At 42.9% G+C, this 16,269-nt stretch overlaps 1 protein-coding gene across 3 annotated transcripts in view; it reads left to right on the forward strand.

The window, feature by feature from the left end:
• Nucleotides 1-16,269, forward strand: part of slc8a1b (solute carrier family 8 member 1b) — a 363,534-nt gene that overhangs the window by 261,455 nt on the left and 85,810 nt on the right. For 2 of the 3 annotated variants that reach the window (XM_034185109.1, XM_034185110.1), the window contains one exon: nucleotides 2,829-2,938. In XM_034185109.1, the coding sequence (XP_034041000.1) occupies nucleotides 2,829-2,938 (110 nt within the window). Of the gene's footprint in view, nucleotides 1-1,765; nucleotides 1,873-2,828; nucleotides 2,939-16,269 lie in introns of all 3 variants that reach the window. The other variant, XM_034185111.1, reaches the window with a different exon arrangement.

The raw sequence follows: 16,269 nt of genomic DNA on the forward strand, positions 1-16,269 counted from the left end.
GAGTTGTCCTGAAGCCACTCCTTTGATATCTTGACTGTGTGTTTAGGGTCATTGTCCCGCTGAAAGATGAACCGTCATCCCTGTCTGAGGTCACGAGCGCTCTGGAGCAGGTTTTCATCCACGATGTCTCTGTACATTGCTGCATTCATCTTTCCCTCATCCTGACTAGTCTCCCAGTTCCTGCCGCTAAAAAACATCACCACAACATGATGCTGCCACCACCATGCTTCACTGTAGCGATGGTGCCTGGTTTCCTCCAAACATGACATCTAGAATTCACACCAAAGAGTTCAATCTTTGTCTCATCAGACCAGAGAATTTTGTTTCTCATGGTCTGAAAGTCCTTCAGGTGCCTTTTGGTAAACTGCAGGCAGGCTGCCATGTGCCTTTTACTAAGACATGGCTTGGAAGGTGGTTCTCCTCTCTCCACAGAGGAATGCTGGAGCTCTAACAGAGTGACCATCGAGTTCTTGGTCACCTCCCTGACTAAGGCCCTTCTCCCAGATTGCTCAGTTTAGGCGAGTGGCCAGCTCTAGGAAGAGTCCTGGTGGATCTCAACTTCTTCCATTTAAGGAGGCCACTGTGACCCCAGATTTGTGCCTCGAGACAATCCTGTCTTGGAGGTCTACAGACAATTCCTTTGACTTCATGCTTGGTTTGTGCTCTGACATGCACTGTCAACTGTGGGACCTTATATGTAGACAGGTGTGTGTCTTTCCAAATCATGCCCAATCAACTGAATTTACCGCAGGTGGACTCCAATGAAGCTGTAGGATGATCAGTGGAAACAGGATCGCAGCTGAGATCAATTTTGAGCTTCATGGCAAAGGATATTAAATGCTTATATACATGCAATTTATTAGTTTTTTTATTTTAATAAATTTGCAAAAAATCTAAAAGTGATTTACAATCCTGTGTCTTGACCATTAATCACCTGCAACCATGACAACCACATAAGTTGATTATTAGAGGTGGGCGGGTCGATCCTAATATCGATAATATCGATACCAATGCTGGTATCGATATTGAACGATCCTCATGTAAAAAGATCGATACTCAAGAGAAGTGCTATGAAGGGAAGAAATTCCTTATTTTTTGTATATTTTATTGTATTGTTCGACTTGAAAAACAGAATAAGTTTGAAATTGTTTACAGTATTTGTTGTGGTGTGTTAATTTTGTTGTATTGTAGTTTGTCAGCCCTCTACCTCAGGAGATTTTGTTTTAAGTTGTGTTCAGTGATATTTTTTAAACAAAAATGTTGATTGTGATAATAAAGTATTTTGTTGTCACATACAATGTTTGGCGAAAATCTATCCTAGGTCTTTTGGATCCTTTGGATCTATGAAGCTTAAATATGAAAAAGTATTGGTATCGGTATCGATATCAGCGATGTTTCTGTGTAGGCTCTCAGTTAATATAGCAATACTAGGCCTGTATTTACTTGGTATCAGATCAAGACCAAAATTCCGGGTATCGCCCACCTCTATCGGTTATAGTGTGCCTTTTTTACCTCAAGGTTTAGCTTGAACATTTCTGGCATGCAGTTAACGTCACAAACTGTTAATTGTTTTATTGTTGTTGTTGTTGTTGCTGTAGGCGTTGATCTGAAGGTGCTTGTGGGAAAAACAAAACGCTGCTCTTGTCCATTTCCTCCTGGTTTTTCAGTTTCCAGCCTGTTCTTTCCTCACTTTTCTTCCTTCTCTTTTTTCCACCTCCTCTTTTCCTCCTTGCCTCCTTCCCTTCTTCCTCTTCCTTCTCCTCAGTAAAACCATCAAGGTGAGAATAATCGATGACGAAGAGTACGAGAAGAACAAAACCTTCTACATAGACATCGGAGAGCCTCAGCTGGTGGAGAACAATGACACCAAAGGTCAGGAAAGGGGGCTGAGCCCTGTGACCCTGTCACCCCTGAACCCCTGAGCCTGGGGTGTCCCCCAAACTGCAGAGGCTGCATGTTCACTACATGTAAAGGCACGCAACAGGAGATGATGTTCAGCAAATTTTGTAGAAATATTTGTGGAAACAGAAACCAACAAATGACTGCACGTTCCAGAAGATTGTTTTCATAGTGAGAGGACATCAACAGAAACAGTTTTTATGGAAATTGGTGAAACTGTTGAGTCGACACAGTGATGCATTGGCGGGGGGGGATCTAGGTCAATGGGGTGGGGCTTAAATGTTTTTAAATTGTAATCATTGCAACATATAGTGTTTTGCAAATTTCGTAAGTTCTGACTTTGATATGATTTGATATGATTATATTTTGGGATGCAGGCAAAAAAAAAAGTTTTCCTTGCCATTTATAAAATTCCAAGATGAAGTATTTGACGCATTAATGCAATTTGTGCTGTTTTTTCTATATAATAATAATAATAATAATAATAATAATAATAATAATAATAATAAATAACAATAACAATGCTAATAATTTTGCTTTAATTAATTTTTCTTATTTATGTTTTTTACATCTCAATTCATTTTTCTTCAGTTATTTTAGATTTTGAATTTTTCCACTTTCTTGTTGGCGGAAAACACTTTTAAAAAACATAGTTTGGAGACATGTTTGGATCTCAACATTCTGGAGCAAAACCTCTAAGCCGATTAACTTTAACTAACTAAATAAATAAATTGTATATGTTAGAGGTGTGGTTGAGTTCTCTGTCTCCTCCTGACGTGTCCTTAATATGACACTGAACATGCAGCAGGCTGTCGATCACCTCATCTCACCACGTGTGCACGTGGGTGCGTGTGTGTGTTTGCCATTTTGTTTATCATGCATGTTTACCACCTCCCTCTATGTGTGTGTTTACGTGTGTGTCCATGCAGGAACACCATAACCGTTAGGATCTTAGACCGGAAGGAGTACAATAAGCAGTCCTCCTTCTACATTCTGCTTGACATCCCACAATGGAGACGCAACAAGAAGGGACGGACAGGTGTGACAGCCAATCAGAAATCAGAATGAGCCTGCTGAAGCAGGCCAATCAGAGAGCTAAACGCCAGATGAGTTCAAATCTGTGCAGCGGTTTAATCAGCGCCCATATGTTTAAGTGAATTAATGTAGTAGCTTTAATTTCTAGAACAAAAACAGCTGGATAGCAGGAGCAGGTGTGGAGGGGAAAAAAAATCTAATTGGTATCATGACTTCATCCTCTCAGTTGAATAATTCAGTCACACAGATTAACATTCCTTTCTTGTTCCCTCACTCCTGCACATTAACGCTGCTTGGATTTAATAAAGTTTTCATTTCGTTTTTTCCATTTAGCTCATTAAATGTGGAATTAAAGTGATTCTCACTTAAAGAGTTACAGCTGATTGAATGTGCTGAAGGATTTCCTCCTACAGTGCAGGTCTGGCTCCACCAAAACCCAGACCAGGTATTTCTTGGGTGCATCCTGGAGATGTACAGTCGATGAGTTGTCTTGTTCTGAGAAGAGATGACGTTTCGTTTTCTATTTGTCTCTAAACTCAAGTCCTTTTCTTATTCATGGTCAAGTTTGGTGTCCCTTTGCACCATAACGGGCTGAGTTAGAACTCTGGACACCTCAGATGAGGTTCTCACTTGGCCTTGATTGGTGCTGGGTCCCACTGACCTCAACCAAACCCACACTCAACTCAGGACAGTCTGGGCAAACAGTTCAGTACGAGCTCACCCACAGTGTGCACCAAGGATGGGTAACTTTTAGTTCTTGGGGTGAAGATTGGACACCAAGCCACCCCGAGCCGAGCACAAGTCTAGCAGATGTTGCCAGGAGTCCCACAAGTACCTGAAAACTCTGAACCTGCTCAAAACTGGTAAAAGTTTAGTCAAACTTTACCAACGTGTGCTGCACCCCACTGAGGAGCATGTTGACTTTACATCCCAAACCCACTACCCACCAACCCCACGAGCCCCAATGAGTTGCACCAAATTCAGCCAAGACTGAGACTACAAACAAGAAGCATCTTGCCCTGCAGAGTAGTTGTAGTCTTCCACAGTTCCTACAGACACATTGCCCAGTTTAGCTGACGCTAAGATAACATGATACTCGACACTACGTAGTTTTTGGTGTGACTGATAACGTCAAGTTCCAGTCGTCTACTTACGACAAACTGTCTGCCAGCGCAAACAAAAATTTTAAAACCTCCAGTGATTGGTGACAGTTTTGTACTTCAGCTGCTGAAGTATCATTAGTTTGACAGACTGTCAGAGCTGCTGGAGGCTCGGACCAGTTTTAGGTTCAGGCTGGAGCACCTGTCAGTTATCTTCAATAACAGCCGTTGAGATAAGCCACCTGGCTGAAAATCATTCAGCAGTGTAGATGTTCCTGGTTTCTTCATGCATTTCTCTTCGGGTTTCCACCCAACATAGTTCATAGGGTCATTTGTCTTTACAGCTGCCCTTTTCCTCTTATTTCCACTCGTGCAGTATTTCAGAGTTGGACTCTGTGGTGGCTGCTCTCTACTGCCATGCTATCATGCTTTGGCACAGATCCATTAACTCACCAGGAAAACTCACTTTAGTAGTCATCTTTTTAATAACAATACACCGGTAACCTGACCCACTCTGGTTCTTAAAGGAGGTGACAGATGGCATGATTGCTTTATTTCATGTTACTCCCATGTCACAGCCCTTTGGCCTGTATCTGCCCCAAATTGTTTGTGTCTAGGTGTTAGGAGATGGACACCTGGGCCCATTGCTTCTGCTTCACCTGTGAAGGATCAGCTGTTGTCTGAGTCCAGCTGGGACTTTCCATGGCTCACTTTTACTTTCATTTTGTGCAGTGATGCTACATATACAATATACTATATCTATCACATGACACCTAAATAGAGAGTTGTTATTTGATTGGTGGATTCTACAACCCCTGGCAAAAATTATGGAATCACTGGCCTCGGAGGATGTTCATTCAGATGTTTAATTTTGTAGAAAAAAAGCAGATCACAGACATGACACAAAACTAAAGTCATTTCAAATGGCAACTTTGTGGCTTTAAGAAACACTATAAGAAATCAGGAAAAAACATTGTGGCAGTCAGTAACGGTTACTTTTTTAGACCAAGCAGAGGGAAAAAATATGGAATCACTCAATTCTGAGGAAAAAATTATGGAATCATGAAAAACAAAAGAACACTCCAACACATCACTAGTATTTTGTTGCACCACCTCTGGCTTTTATAACAGCTTGCAGTCTCTGAGGCATGGACTTAATGAGTGACAAACAGTACTCTTCATCAATCTGGCTCCAACTTTCTCTGATTGCTGTTGCCAGATCAGCTTTGCAGGTTGGAGCCTTGTCATGGACCATTTTCTTCAACTTCCACCAAAGATTTTCAATTGGATTAAGATCTGGACTATTTGCAGGCCATGACATTGACCCTATGTGTCTTTTTGCAAGGAATGTTTTCACGGTTTTTGCTCTATGGCAAGATGCATTATCATCTTGAAAAATGATTTCATCATCCCCAAACATCCTTTCAATTGATGGGATAAGAAAAGTGTCCAAAATATCAACGTAAACTTGTGCATTTATTGATGATGTAATGACAGCCATCTCCCCAGTGCCTTTACCTGACATGCAGCCCCATATCATCAATGACTGTGGAAATTTACATGTTCTCTTCAGGCAGTCATCTTTATAAATCTCATTGGAACGGCACCAAACAAAAGTTCCAGCATCATCACCTTGCCCAAATGCTGATTCGAGATTCATCAATGAATATGACTTTCATCCAGTCGTCCACAGTCCACGATTGCTTTTCCTTAGCCCATTGTAACCTTGTTTTTTTCTGTTTAGGTAATGATGGCTTTCGTTTAGCTTTTCTGTATGTAAATCCCATTTCCTTTAGGCGGTTTCTTACAGTTCGGTCACAGACGTTGACTCCAGTTTCCTCCCATTCATTCCTCATTTGTTTTGTTGTGCATTTTCGATTTATGAGACATATTGCTTTAAGTTTTCTGTCTTGACGCTTTGATGTCTTCCTTGGTCTACCAGTATGTTTGCCTTTAACAACCTTCCCATGTTGTTTGTATTTGGTCCAGAGTTTAGACACAGCTGACTGAACAACCAACATCTTTTGCAACATTGCGTGATGATTTACCCTCTTTTAAGAGTTTGATAATCCTCTCCTTTGTTTCAGTTGACATCTCTCGTGTTGGAGCCATGATTCATGTCAGTCCACTTGGTGCAACAGCTTTCCAAGGTGTGATCACTCCTTTTTAGATGCAGACTAACGAGCAGATCTGATTTGATGCAGGTGTTAGTTTTGGGGATGAAAATTTACAGGGTGATTCCATAATTTTTTCCTCAGAATTGAGTGAGTCCATATTTTTTTCCCTCTGCTTGGTCTAAAAAAGTAACCGTTACTGACTGCCACAATTTCTTTCCTGATTTCTTATAGTGTTTCTTAAAGCCAGAAAGTTGCCATTTGAAATGACTTTAGTTTTGTGTCATGTCTGTGATCTGCTTTTTTTCTACAAAATTAAACAACTGAATGAACATCCTCCGAGGCCGGTGATTCCATAATTTTTGCCAGGGGTTGTTCATCACGTAACAGTCATTATTTGTCCGATTTGCATGGGTGACATCATGAGCATGCATGTTTTTTTGTATGATTTGTACAATATTTTCTCATTCTCATCAGTTTCACACTAGTGCACGGCTCCATTGGGTTCTTGTAAAAATGCTTTAATGATACGAGGATCTAATGCCAGCAGCCGCAGTGTTTGCGGGAACATCTTTAATGGCTGTTGAAGGCCTCTCAGAAGTTCTTGCTGTGATTTTTCTCTGGACTGAAGAAAGTAGAAGTGTGTTTCCACACACACACACACACACACACACACTGCTGAACTCTTCGGTGCAGCGGCTCTCGCTGATGTCACCGAGTCCTGCAGGACAGCATCCTCCACTTTGTTCCACCGTCCTCCACTTTCTGCTCCAAGAAGAAACACCTTGTCTAATTTTAAGTAAAATACCAAATGATGCGGCTCTATTGGAGTGTCAAATAAATCAAATGGACTGCATTTATATAGCGCTTTTCCATCTGCATCAGACGCTCAAAGCGCTTTACAATAATGCCTCACATTCACCCCGATGTCAGATGTCAAATAATGAAAAGTATAATGGAACTTACCATTCACAGAGGTGTCAACTCATGAAACATATTCTTACTGTCACGCTCATCAACATTCATTATTTCTATGTTATACCATATAGTATACAGCGATATAGCTCCTTTAGGTGCTATAGAGGTTTTGCACGTGATGTACAGGGCGGTACCACGCACAGCTGCAGGTCAAGTTTAGCCGGTCACAATACACTTGGCTGTGAAAACAAGCCGTCTCAACTCATCTTTCCTCCATTTTTTGCAGTTTTTTCCCATTATTACAACATGGGTAGGGTTAGAAATAGTAAATTTTGAAAAAGAAACATGCCCCTAAGACATTGCTCCTTTCATTAAGGAAGCCGCGACCACAAAACAAAAAAAACAGATTGAGCTGGATTTTTCTGTACAATCACACAGCAACGTACACAACATTCAATAAAGTTAATGATGAACAATATCACAAAGGGTAGGGTTAGAAACAGTGAAATACAAAATAAATGCGCCATAAATCATTTTGTTAAGGGAGCCACACGACGGGACTACAAAAAAGAAAGGAGACTTGGCTCGGTTTTTCTCCACAATCACACAGCAGTGTACACAACATTCAATCAAGTTAATGACAAACATTTTCATTAAATACAGTTAGAAATAGGCAAGTCTCCAATCCTCAGTTAACTTATTAAGTCCTGAGTGTACTGACACGTGCACTGATAACAATGCCGCTTCAGGTCCAGTCAACTGCTGTGTACAAGCACCCAAAAACTGCAATTTTCTCCTTGTACTGCAGTAATTCAGCACCAGAAAGATGCCTGGTATGTTCACTACTCCACTATCAGCTTGTCCAACACTTTGCACTACGTACGTTGTTTCTCGTGTGAATAATCCTGGAAGCACTGCACGTGACTGGTGTCGCCGACCGAACAGTCCCCCTAAAAATCGGTCCCCCCAATGACGCGGTTCACTGATTATCACCTCATTTCTGCTTCAAACTGCCTCCAGTCATCATCTATCTCAGTGACAGATATCTGAAGCTTTTGTACAACAATCATTTCCACATAAATTCAGTATTATTTCATCATAAAAGGCGGAGGAAGCGATCAGAGCACCGCGGCTAAACGAGCTGCTAGCTGATGCGCTCACTGTGTGCCGGACATTTCAATGCCTTACGGAATTTCGCTGAGTTACTGCTTAAAACGGCTTTGTTTCTGCTTAAAACTGACTTTAGAATGATTTAAGAGGTTGTATCTTTATCATCTGATGGTTAATAATCCCATTAATCCATTTTATTGCTTTGGGTGAAGAGACTCCGTCTCAGACGTGCTGCTGTTTTCCAAAATGACGCATGCTCAGATGCAAAAGGGAGACCGATTTTTAGGGGCGGACCGTTCGGTCCACAACACTGGCAGCGTGGCAATGGGGAGTGGCCTCGAATAGTTCCCCTACAATTACAAGGCAAAGAATCACTTTTAGTGCTATTTAGCACCAATTTGTTTTGGGTGAATGAGTGAAAAACACAAGTTAAAGCCCAGAACCAAACATTTATGTAGAACTAAAACACAAAATTAAACCAGAAGTGAGCCAGAGAGAGTCTCAGCTTGGCTGATCTGATCCCGAGTGGAGGCACCTCAGCTCATTGCTTCCGCTCCAGCTGTAATTAGCTGATCTGTCCTCCCAGCACCTGAATTCCAACCATTTTGTGCCCTAGTTTGAGCTCAGATTGCACAACCTCAAAATATCAAAGCAGGGTTGGACGTGCTCTAAATGCAGTTGAACTCATGCACTTCAGAATGTGTCCTGTCGTCCAACTGAACATGGCATTTTTGCTGATGTGGAAAGCACGAGTCCACATGTATCTCTATAAACCTGGGGACATTAAGAACAGCTGACCTGGTTAATTACCAACAAGGAAATGTGCAGGTCAGGGGACCTCCAGGAGCTGGGTTGGTGACCCCTGCTGTGAAATTCTGTCATTATGTCAAACTTGATTGTGATTTTACCCTCTTTTACTCACTGAAATTCTGCTGGACCTCATTGTTAAAGCTGGTGTGTGTTTGTCTCTCACACACACACACTGACAGACAGGGGAGTGCTATCAGTGTGTTAATGGTGCTGTGTGTTTACAGAGGATGAGAGGATCAAAGACAAAGGCTGGATATCACATTATCACAGTCAGGACATCAAACGCATGCACGGTTTAAAGGCTGCAGTGGCTTTCTGCCGTTAATGAGTGTGTTTTATGAACTAATGTGATGGTTTTCTCAGTGCTAAATTAGTTCTGCATCACTCTTCATCATCTCAACCCTTTAATGTGTGCGTGCTTGCATGCGTGCGTTTGTGCGTGTGTGTGTGTGTACTTGTTTTCATGACAATTCAGGAGATTTTTATGATAACACGCCTTCAAGTATCAGGACACTGGGTAAAACAAGGACATTTTCCATGTCCTCATTTTTCTGAGCTTTCTAAAGCATTCTAGAACCACCCCCCCCCCCCCCACCACCCCCAAATATCACAATTTTTGGAAAATATTTGTGTAAGTGTGTTTATCATTTTTCCTCATCTTCAATTTCACCACGTAGTGGCCAGTTTTGGAACTTAACACACCTTTCACACACTTTCAGTGTGATGTTATTGTACTCATAAATCACCGTGTCCTCATATGTAGCATAAAAATAAGGTTTGACCAAAATATAGCCCTAACCAAAAACTCAACAGATGGACATATTCCTATAAGCATGGGGCCAAATTAGCTTGATTCCCAGGCCTCTAGGACCTTGGGAAAGGCATGTTCCAGTTTTTCACATTTCTGTCATACGTCCTGATATGTTATGAAAATACGTGTGTGTGTGTGTGTGTGTGTGTGTGTGTGTGTGTGTGTGTGTGTGTGTGTGTGTGTGTGTGTGTGTGTGTGTGTGTGTGTGTGTGTGTGTGTGTGTGTGTGTGTGTGTGTGCATATATGGCCATTGAAATAAGTTCATATGCACGAGGGACATTTTATTGGATTTAGTTTCCTTGGTCTTTTAGCTGGAAAAACGTTTCCAGTGATATTCATGTCTCTGTGTTGTCTGTCTTTGAGCTGGAGAGCTGCCAGAGATGAACTTATGGGTCAGAAGGTCGCTAGATAGCAGTGTCTGGTGATTAGGAGAATCACTTGGATTTTGAACATGTGCCACATTTCTCTGTGTTGAGCCTGGATCTTCTTGCCATGAGGCAACAGTGCTAACCACTACACCACCGTGCTGCCCCGTAGGACCTTCCAAAGAAGGCCAAAAAAAAAGAAAAGTGATTTATATTCTGGAAAAATGAGGTTAAATTAAAATGTCTGAAGAATACAAAATGAATCATTATATAAGAGAGGTGGGAGTAAGTCACTGCCAAGTCATTCTTAAGTCATCAATCTGAAAGTCCCAAGTCAAGTCTCAAGTCAGCTTGCAAACACTTGGTGGTCATTATGACTTGACTTGGGACTTGCTGATTCATGACTTGAGAGTGACTTGATGGTGACTTACTCCCACCTCTGTTACATAATGCCTAAATAGATCCTTGTCATTTTATTGGTGGTTTGTGTGTCACGTGTTATGGATAATTCGTCCCATTTGCCATTGTGCTCCATTGACTGTGCAAATTTGGTTCCATACATTTTGTACTATTGCATGGCACCACCATCACACGCAGTCACACCAGCAGCGACGGCGCTTATCTTAAAACAAGCAAGGCGAGGTTTGAAAGAGGTTACTGACGGTGTCATCAGGATTGTTTTTGACTTATCTGACAGTTTTTGCAACCTGACTGAGAACAGAAGCCCAACACAGTGTCCAGACTGGCTGGGTAACAGACGGAAATACTGGATGTGCCGAGCAGGCTCGAGAGCAAGTCGGCGGGGGGGGGAGGGTGTCCTGAGAAAGTAGTATTTGCTGGAGACAGAACCGCGCAGGCAGGGTTTGTGAGGGGCCACTGGGGTACAGCAGGCTCCGTCAGATGACAGCTGGGTGAGATGGGACATCTCGGTCTCGCTACCAAGCTTTGGCAGACATTGTAGGACCTGGAGGGGCGTGAGTCCCTTTTCTGTTGTTTATATATTAATAAAATATCAAATGACAAGGATCTATTTTAGGTGTTATACAAAACAAATAATGAATACTTTTTCTTTCATGAAATGGTAAGAATATTTCATGTGGTGAAAGATGGAATGATCCATTCAATGAGGCCATTCATTATTTGTATACTATTATATTGTTTTATTTGAACTCCATCCAGATGTTGTAAGTGTTCTGATGCAATGTTAAATCAAGGTGACCTGCATTAACTCAAGTTATGCTGTGATAGAGTTAATTAAACACTGTCAGGTCAGGTCTGGAACCAGACACTGGTGCCACATGTAAATGGGACCTCATTATGAACTCACTGCAGTGTTAATTTGACACTGCAAAGTTTAAATAACTATTAACCAATTCCATTTTTAAAATGGACAGACGAGGTTTTGGTTAAAAAAAATATAACTCAATGCTAAAATATATGAGCATGTAATCAATGAAAGAGTGTGCAGAAAGAATGTGACCTTTTGACCCCTTAGAATAGGTCAAGGTTAGCCATCTTTGAAATTGTCCAATGTCTGTGTTCCAAGAAGGCTCCCTGTGAATTGACCCTGGCGGTAATAGGACTGGAGTTATGCTGAGCACAGACAGACGGACGCAACGTCTTTGCAATGCCTGATGGCTATATTTTGGTTTCGAGTACAAAACTGATTTAGGTATATACTGTGTGTAAAGTACACTGATAGAAAGTGATAAACTACAGGATCCTCCTCCCAAAATTTAAATATTTGACTTCAGGGTTTTTCCTGATTTTCTGCTGAGATGTTATTTTTAATGACTTTTATTCAAACCCTTGGTTCTGTATCAGTTTTTGCCTGCTGTGGTTGTGGTGCCAGTAAATTAGCGCACAGACTCTGCAGTGCAGAATTGATTTTCCTCAATAGGCTTTGCAACAACCTGACAAATATCAAACAGGCTTTTAGCATCGGGCCCCGGAGACAGCAGCTGAAAACCGACCAAACGAGGCGCATTTACTCACCGTTGTTGATTAATGTGTGAACTGTGCCTTCAGATATGAAATTCCAAACACAGTGAGGGAGTGTAGACTGGAGATCAAAGGAAGCTGCTCTTATTGGGATCCAGTAAAACCTGTTTCATTTTCTATCTAATGGCTGCTGAACTGCCTCAGAGCCAAAGAAACACCTGAGATTGTTTTTAGCAAATCTCATCTAATTCTGTTTACTTTCTAGCTTGTCTTGTGTGACCTGGACAAATGCACATACAGAATGCATTCCCTTCTTTCCCACTCCTTATAAACAGCATAATCGCACCATATTGCACAATATCTCAGCACTTTATGCTGCTACGGTGGTGATTTATTACAAAGTGTTTGAATATGATAATGAGTAAGAGGTTCCAGAAATCTTCACTAAATGTGATAGAAATGGAGAAATGTAACGTTATGGACAAGTTCATAAATGGAGGTCTGTGTTTCATCTCTACTGAAGTTAACATGTTTATAGTTCTGTCAGTGGCACCAAACATTTATCGCAAAGTTACGAAACCACTGTAACCTTTGACGACTCTCAAAAAGAAATCCTGCAAATACAAGAATTCTGCAGGCAGAACTAATCCTCTGGAGAACACGCATGAACAACAATCAATTCTAAAAGTTTATGGTGTAAGAAGCAGATTGGGTAGAACTCTGTAAGCTGTGTTCACAACATCACAACAACAACAAATGTATATTTTGCACACAGAGGTGCACCACGGCAGGGTACCACAGAGATGCACCATGGTGGCGTACCACAGAGATGCACTATGACTGTGTATCACAGAGATGTGTCATGGTGGTGTACCACAGAGATGCACTATGACTGTACCACAGAGATGCGCTATGACGGTGTGTGTCAGAGGTGCACTATGTCGGCGTACCACATAGATGCACTATGACTGTGTACCACAGAGATGTGCCATGACAGTGTGTCACAGAGATGCACCATGGTGGTGTACCACAGAGATGCACTATGGCGGCATACCACAGAGATGCACCATGGTGGTGTACCACAGAGATGCACTATAGCGGCTACCACAGAGATGTTCCATGGTGGTGTACCACAGAGATGCACTATGACTGTGTACCACAGAGATGTGCCATGACGGTGTGTCACAGAGGTGCACTATGGCGACGTACCACAGAGATGCACCATGGTGGTGTACCACAGAGATGCACTATGACTGTGTACCACAGAGATGCACCATGGTGGTGTACCACAGAGATGCACTATGACTGTGTACCACAGAGATGCGCTATGACAGTGTGTGTCAGAGGTGCACTATGTCGGCGTACCACATAGATGCACTATGACTGTGTACCACAGAGATGTGCCATGACAGTGTGTCACAGAGATGCACCATGGTGGTGTACCACAGAGATGCACTATGGCGGCATACCACAGAGATGCACCATGGTGGTGTACCACAGAGATGCACTATGGCAGCTACCACAGAGATGTGCCATGGTGGTGTACCACAGAGGTGCACAATGGTGACGTACCACAGAAATGAACCATGGTGGTGTACCACAGAGCTGCACTATGGTGGCGTACCACAGAGATGTGCCATGATGGTGTGTCACAGAGGTGCACTATGGTGACGTACCACATAGATACACTATGACTGTGTACCACAGAGATGCACCATGACGGTGTGTCTCAGAGGTACACTATGGCGACGTACCACATAGATGCACTATGACTGTGTACCACAGAGATGCGCCATTACGGTGTGTCACAGAGGTGCACTATGGCGACGTACCACATAGATGCACTATGACTGTGTACCACAGAGATGTGCCATGACGGTGTGTCACAGAGGTGCACTATGGCGACGTACCACAGAGATGCACCATGGTGGTGTACCACAGAGATGCACTATGACTGTGTACCACAGAGATGCACCATGGTGGTGTACCACAGAGATGCACTATGACTGTGTACCACAGAGATGCGCTATGACAGTGTGTGTCAGAGGTGCACTATGTCGGCGTACCACATAGATGCACTATGACTGTGTACCACAGAGATGTGCCATGACAGTGTGTCACAGAGGTGCACCATGGTGGTGTACCACAGAGATGCACTATGGCGGCATACCACAGAGATGCACCATGGTGGTGTACCACAGAGATGCACTATGGCAGCTACCACAGAGATGTGCCATGGTGGTGTACCACAGAGGTGCACAATGGTGACGTACCACAGAAATGAACCATGGTGGTGTACCACAGAGCTGCACTATGGTGGCGTACCACAGAGATGTGCCATGATGGTGTGTCACAGAGGTGCACTATGGTGACGTACCACATAGATACACTATGACTGTGTACCACAGAGATGCACCATGACGGTGTGTCTCAGAGGTACACTATGGCGACGTACCACATAGATGCACTATGACTGTGTACCACAGAGATGCGCCATTACGGTGTGTCACAGAAGTGCACTATGGCGACGTACCACATAGCTGCACTATGACTGTGTACCACAGAGATGCGCCATTACGGTGTGTCACAGAAGTGCACTATGGCGACGTACCACATAGCTGCACTATGACTGTGTACCACAGAGATGCGTCATGACGGTGTGTCACAGAGGTGCACTACTTGCGACGTACCACATAGATGCACTATGACTGTGTACCACAGAGATGTGCCATGACAGTGTGTCACAGAAGTGCACTATGGCGACGTACCACATAGATGCACTATGACTGTGTACCAAAGAGATGTGCCATGACGGTGTGTCACAGAGGTGCACTATGGCGACGTACCACATAGATGCACTATGACTGTGTACCACAGAGATGCGTCATGACGGTGTGTCACAGAGGTGCACTACTTGTGACGTACCACATAGATGGACTATGACTGTGTACCACAGAGATGCCCCATGACGGTGTGTCACAGAAGTGCACTATGGCGACGTACCACATAGATGCACTATGACTGTGTACCACATAGATGTACCATGGTGATGTACCACAGAGATGCACTATGATGGCATACCACAGAGATGTACCATGGTGGTGTACCACAGAGATGCACTATGGCGGCTACCACAGAGATGTACCATGGTGGTGTACCACAGAGATGCACTATGACTGTGAACCACAGAGATGTGCCATGACGGTGTGTCACAGAGGTGCACAATGGCGATGTACCACAGAGATGAATCATGGTGGTGTACCACAGAGCTGCACTATGGTGGCGTACCCCAGAGATGCGCTATGATGGTGTGTCACAGAGGTGCACTATGGCGACGTACCACATAGATGCACTATGACTGTGTACCACAGGGATGCACTATGACTTTGTACCACAGAGATGCGCCATGATGGTGTGTCACAGAAGTGCACTATGGCGACGTACCACATAGATGCATAAAGAGGGGAAGCACGGTCAAGATCGCTGTGACATATACTGAAGCTAACAGGCTAAGCTTTTTTTCCGTATATTTTTCCAGACTCATCGAAGGTTTTCATAATGAGCATTTTTGTTGTGGATATTAAAACATATGGCTGGAATATTCCCAGATTGAAAGAGGCACCATCAGTGTAGCTAATGTCACCAAGCTATCGATTTCCACTAATTTGTGCTAATGGAGCTTATATAAAAATTAAATCAGAAAATTTCACTCAGTAGAAATACTGAAGTACAGATTTTTTTAGATGGTACAATGAACCACACAGCAAGCCATATTATCTCAGATATTTGTAATAAAAGACTCAGAAAGGACCAACACAGCAGCTAGCAGCCACTGCTAGCTGCTAACAAGTGGCTGCCTGGAACCGCTGGCACTCAACTGCTGTCAAACAAAGCAACCACACCCCTAGTTTTTTTTATATGTTTATAGCTTTAAATATCAAATTAATGAGTGAGTTTCATAAAATTTTGCCATCAGTGATGCTGTCATGGGAACAGGCCCACTGACGGCGTGAGGAATGCTGGATGATGCTGTCATGGGAACAGGCCCACTGACGGCGTGAGGAATGCTGGATGACGCCTGCCTGTGGTGCTAACACCTGTGTGGACATCTCATCTTCTTTCTATTATTATGTTGTTTGATTTTGTGTTTTCTGTTTCTTCAGCTT

Source organism: Thalassophryne amazonica, chromosome 13, assembly GCF_902500255.1.
Source record: "Thalassophryne amazonica chromosome 13, fThaAma1.1, whole genome shotgun sequence".
Taxonomy (NCBI): Eukaryota; Metazoa; Chordata; class Actinopteri; order Batrachoidiformes; family Batrachoididae; genus Thalassophryne; species Thalassophryne amazonica.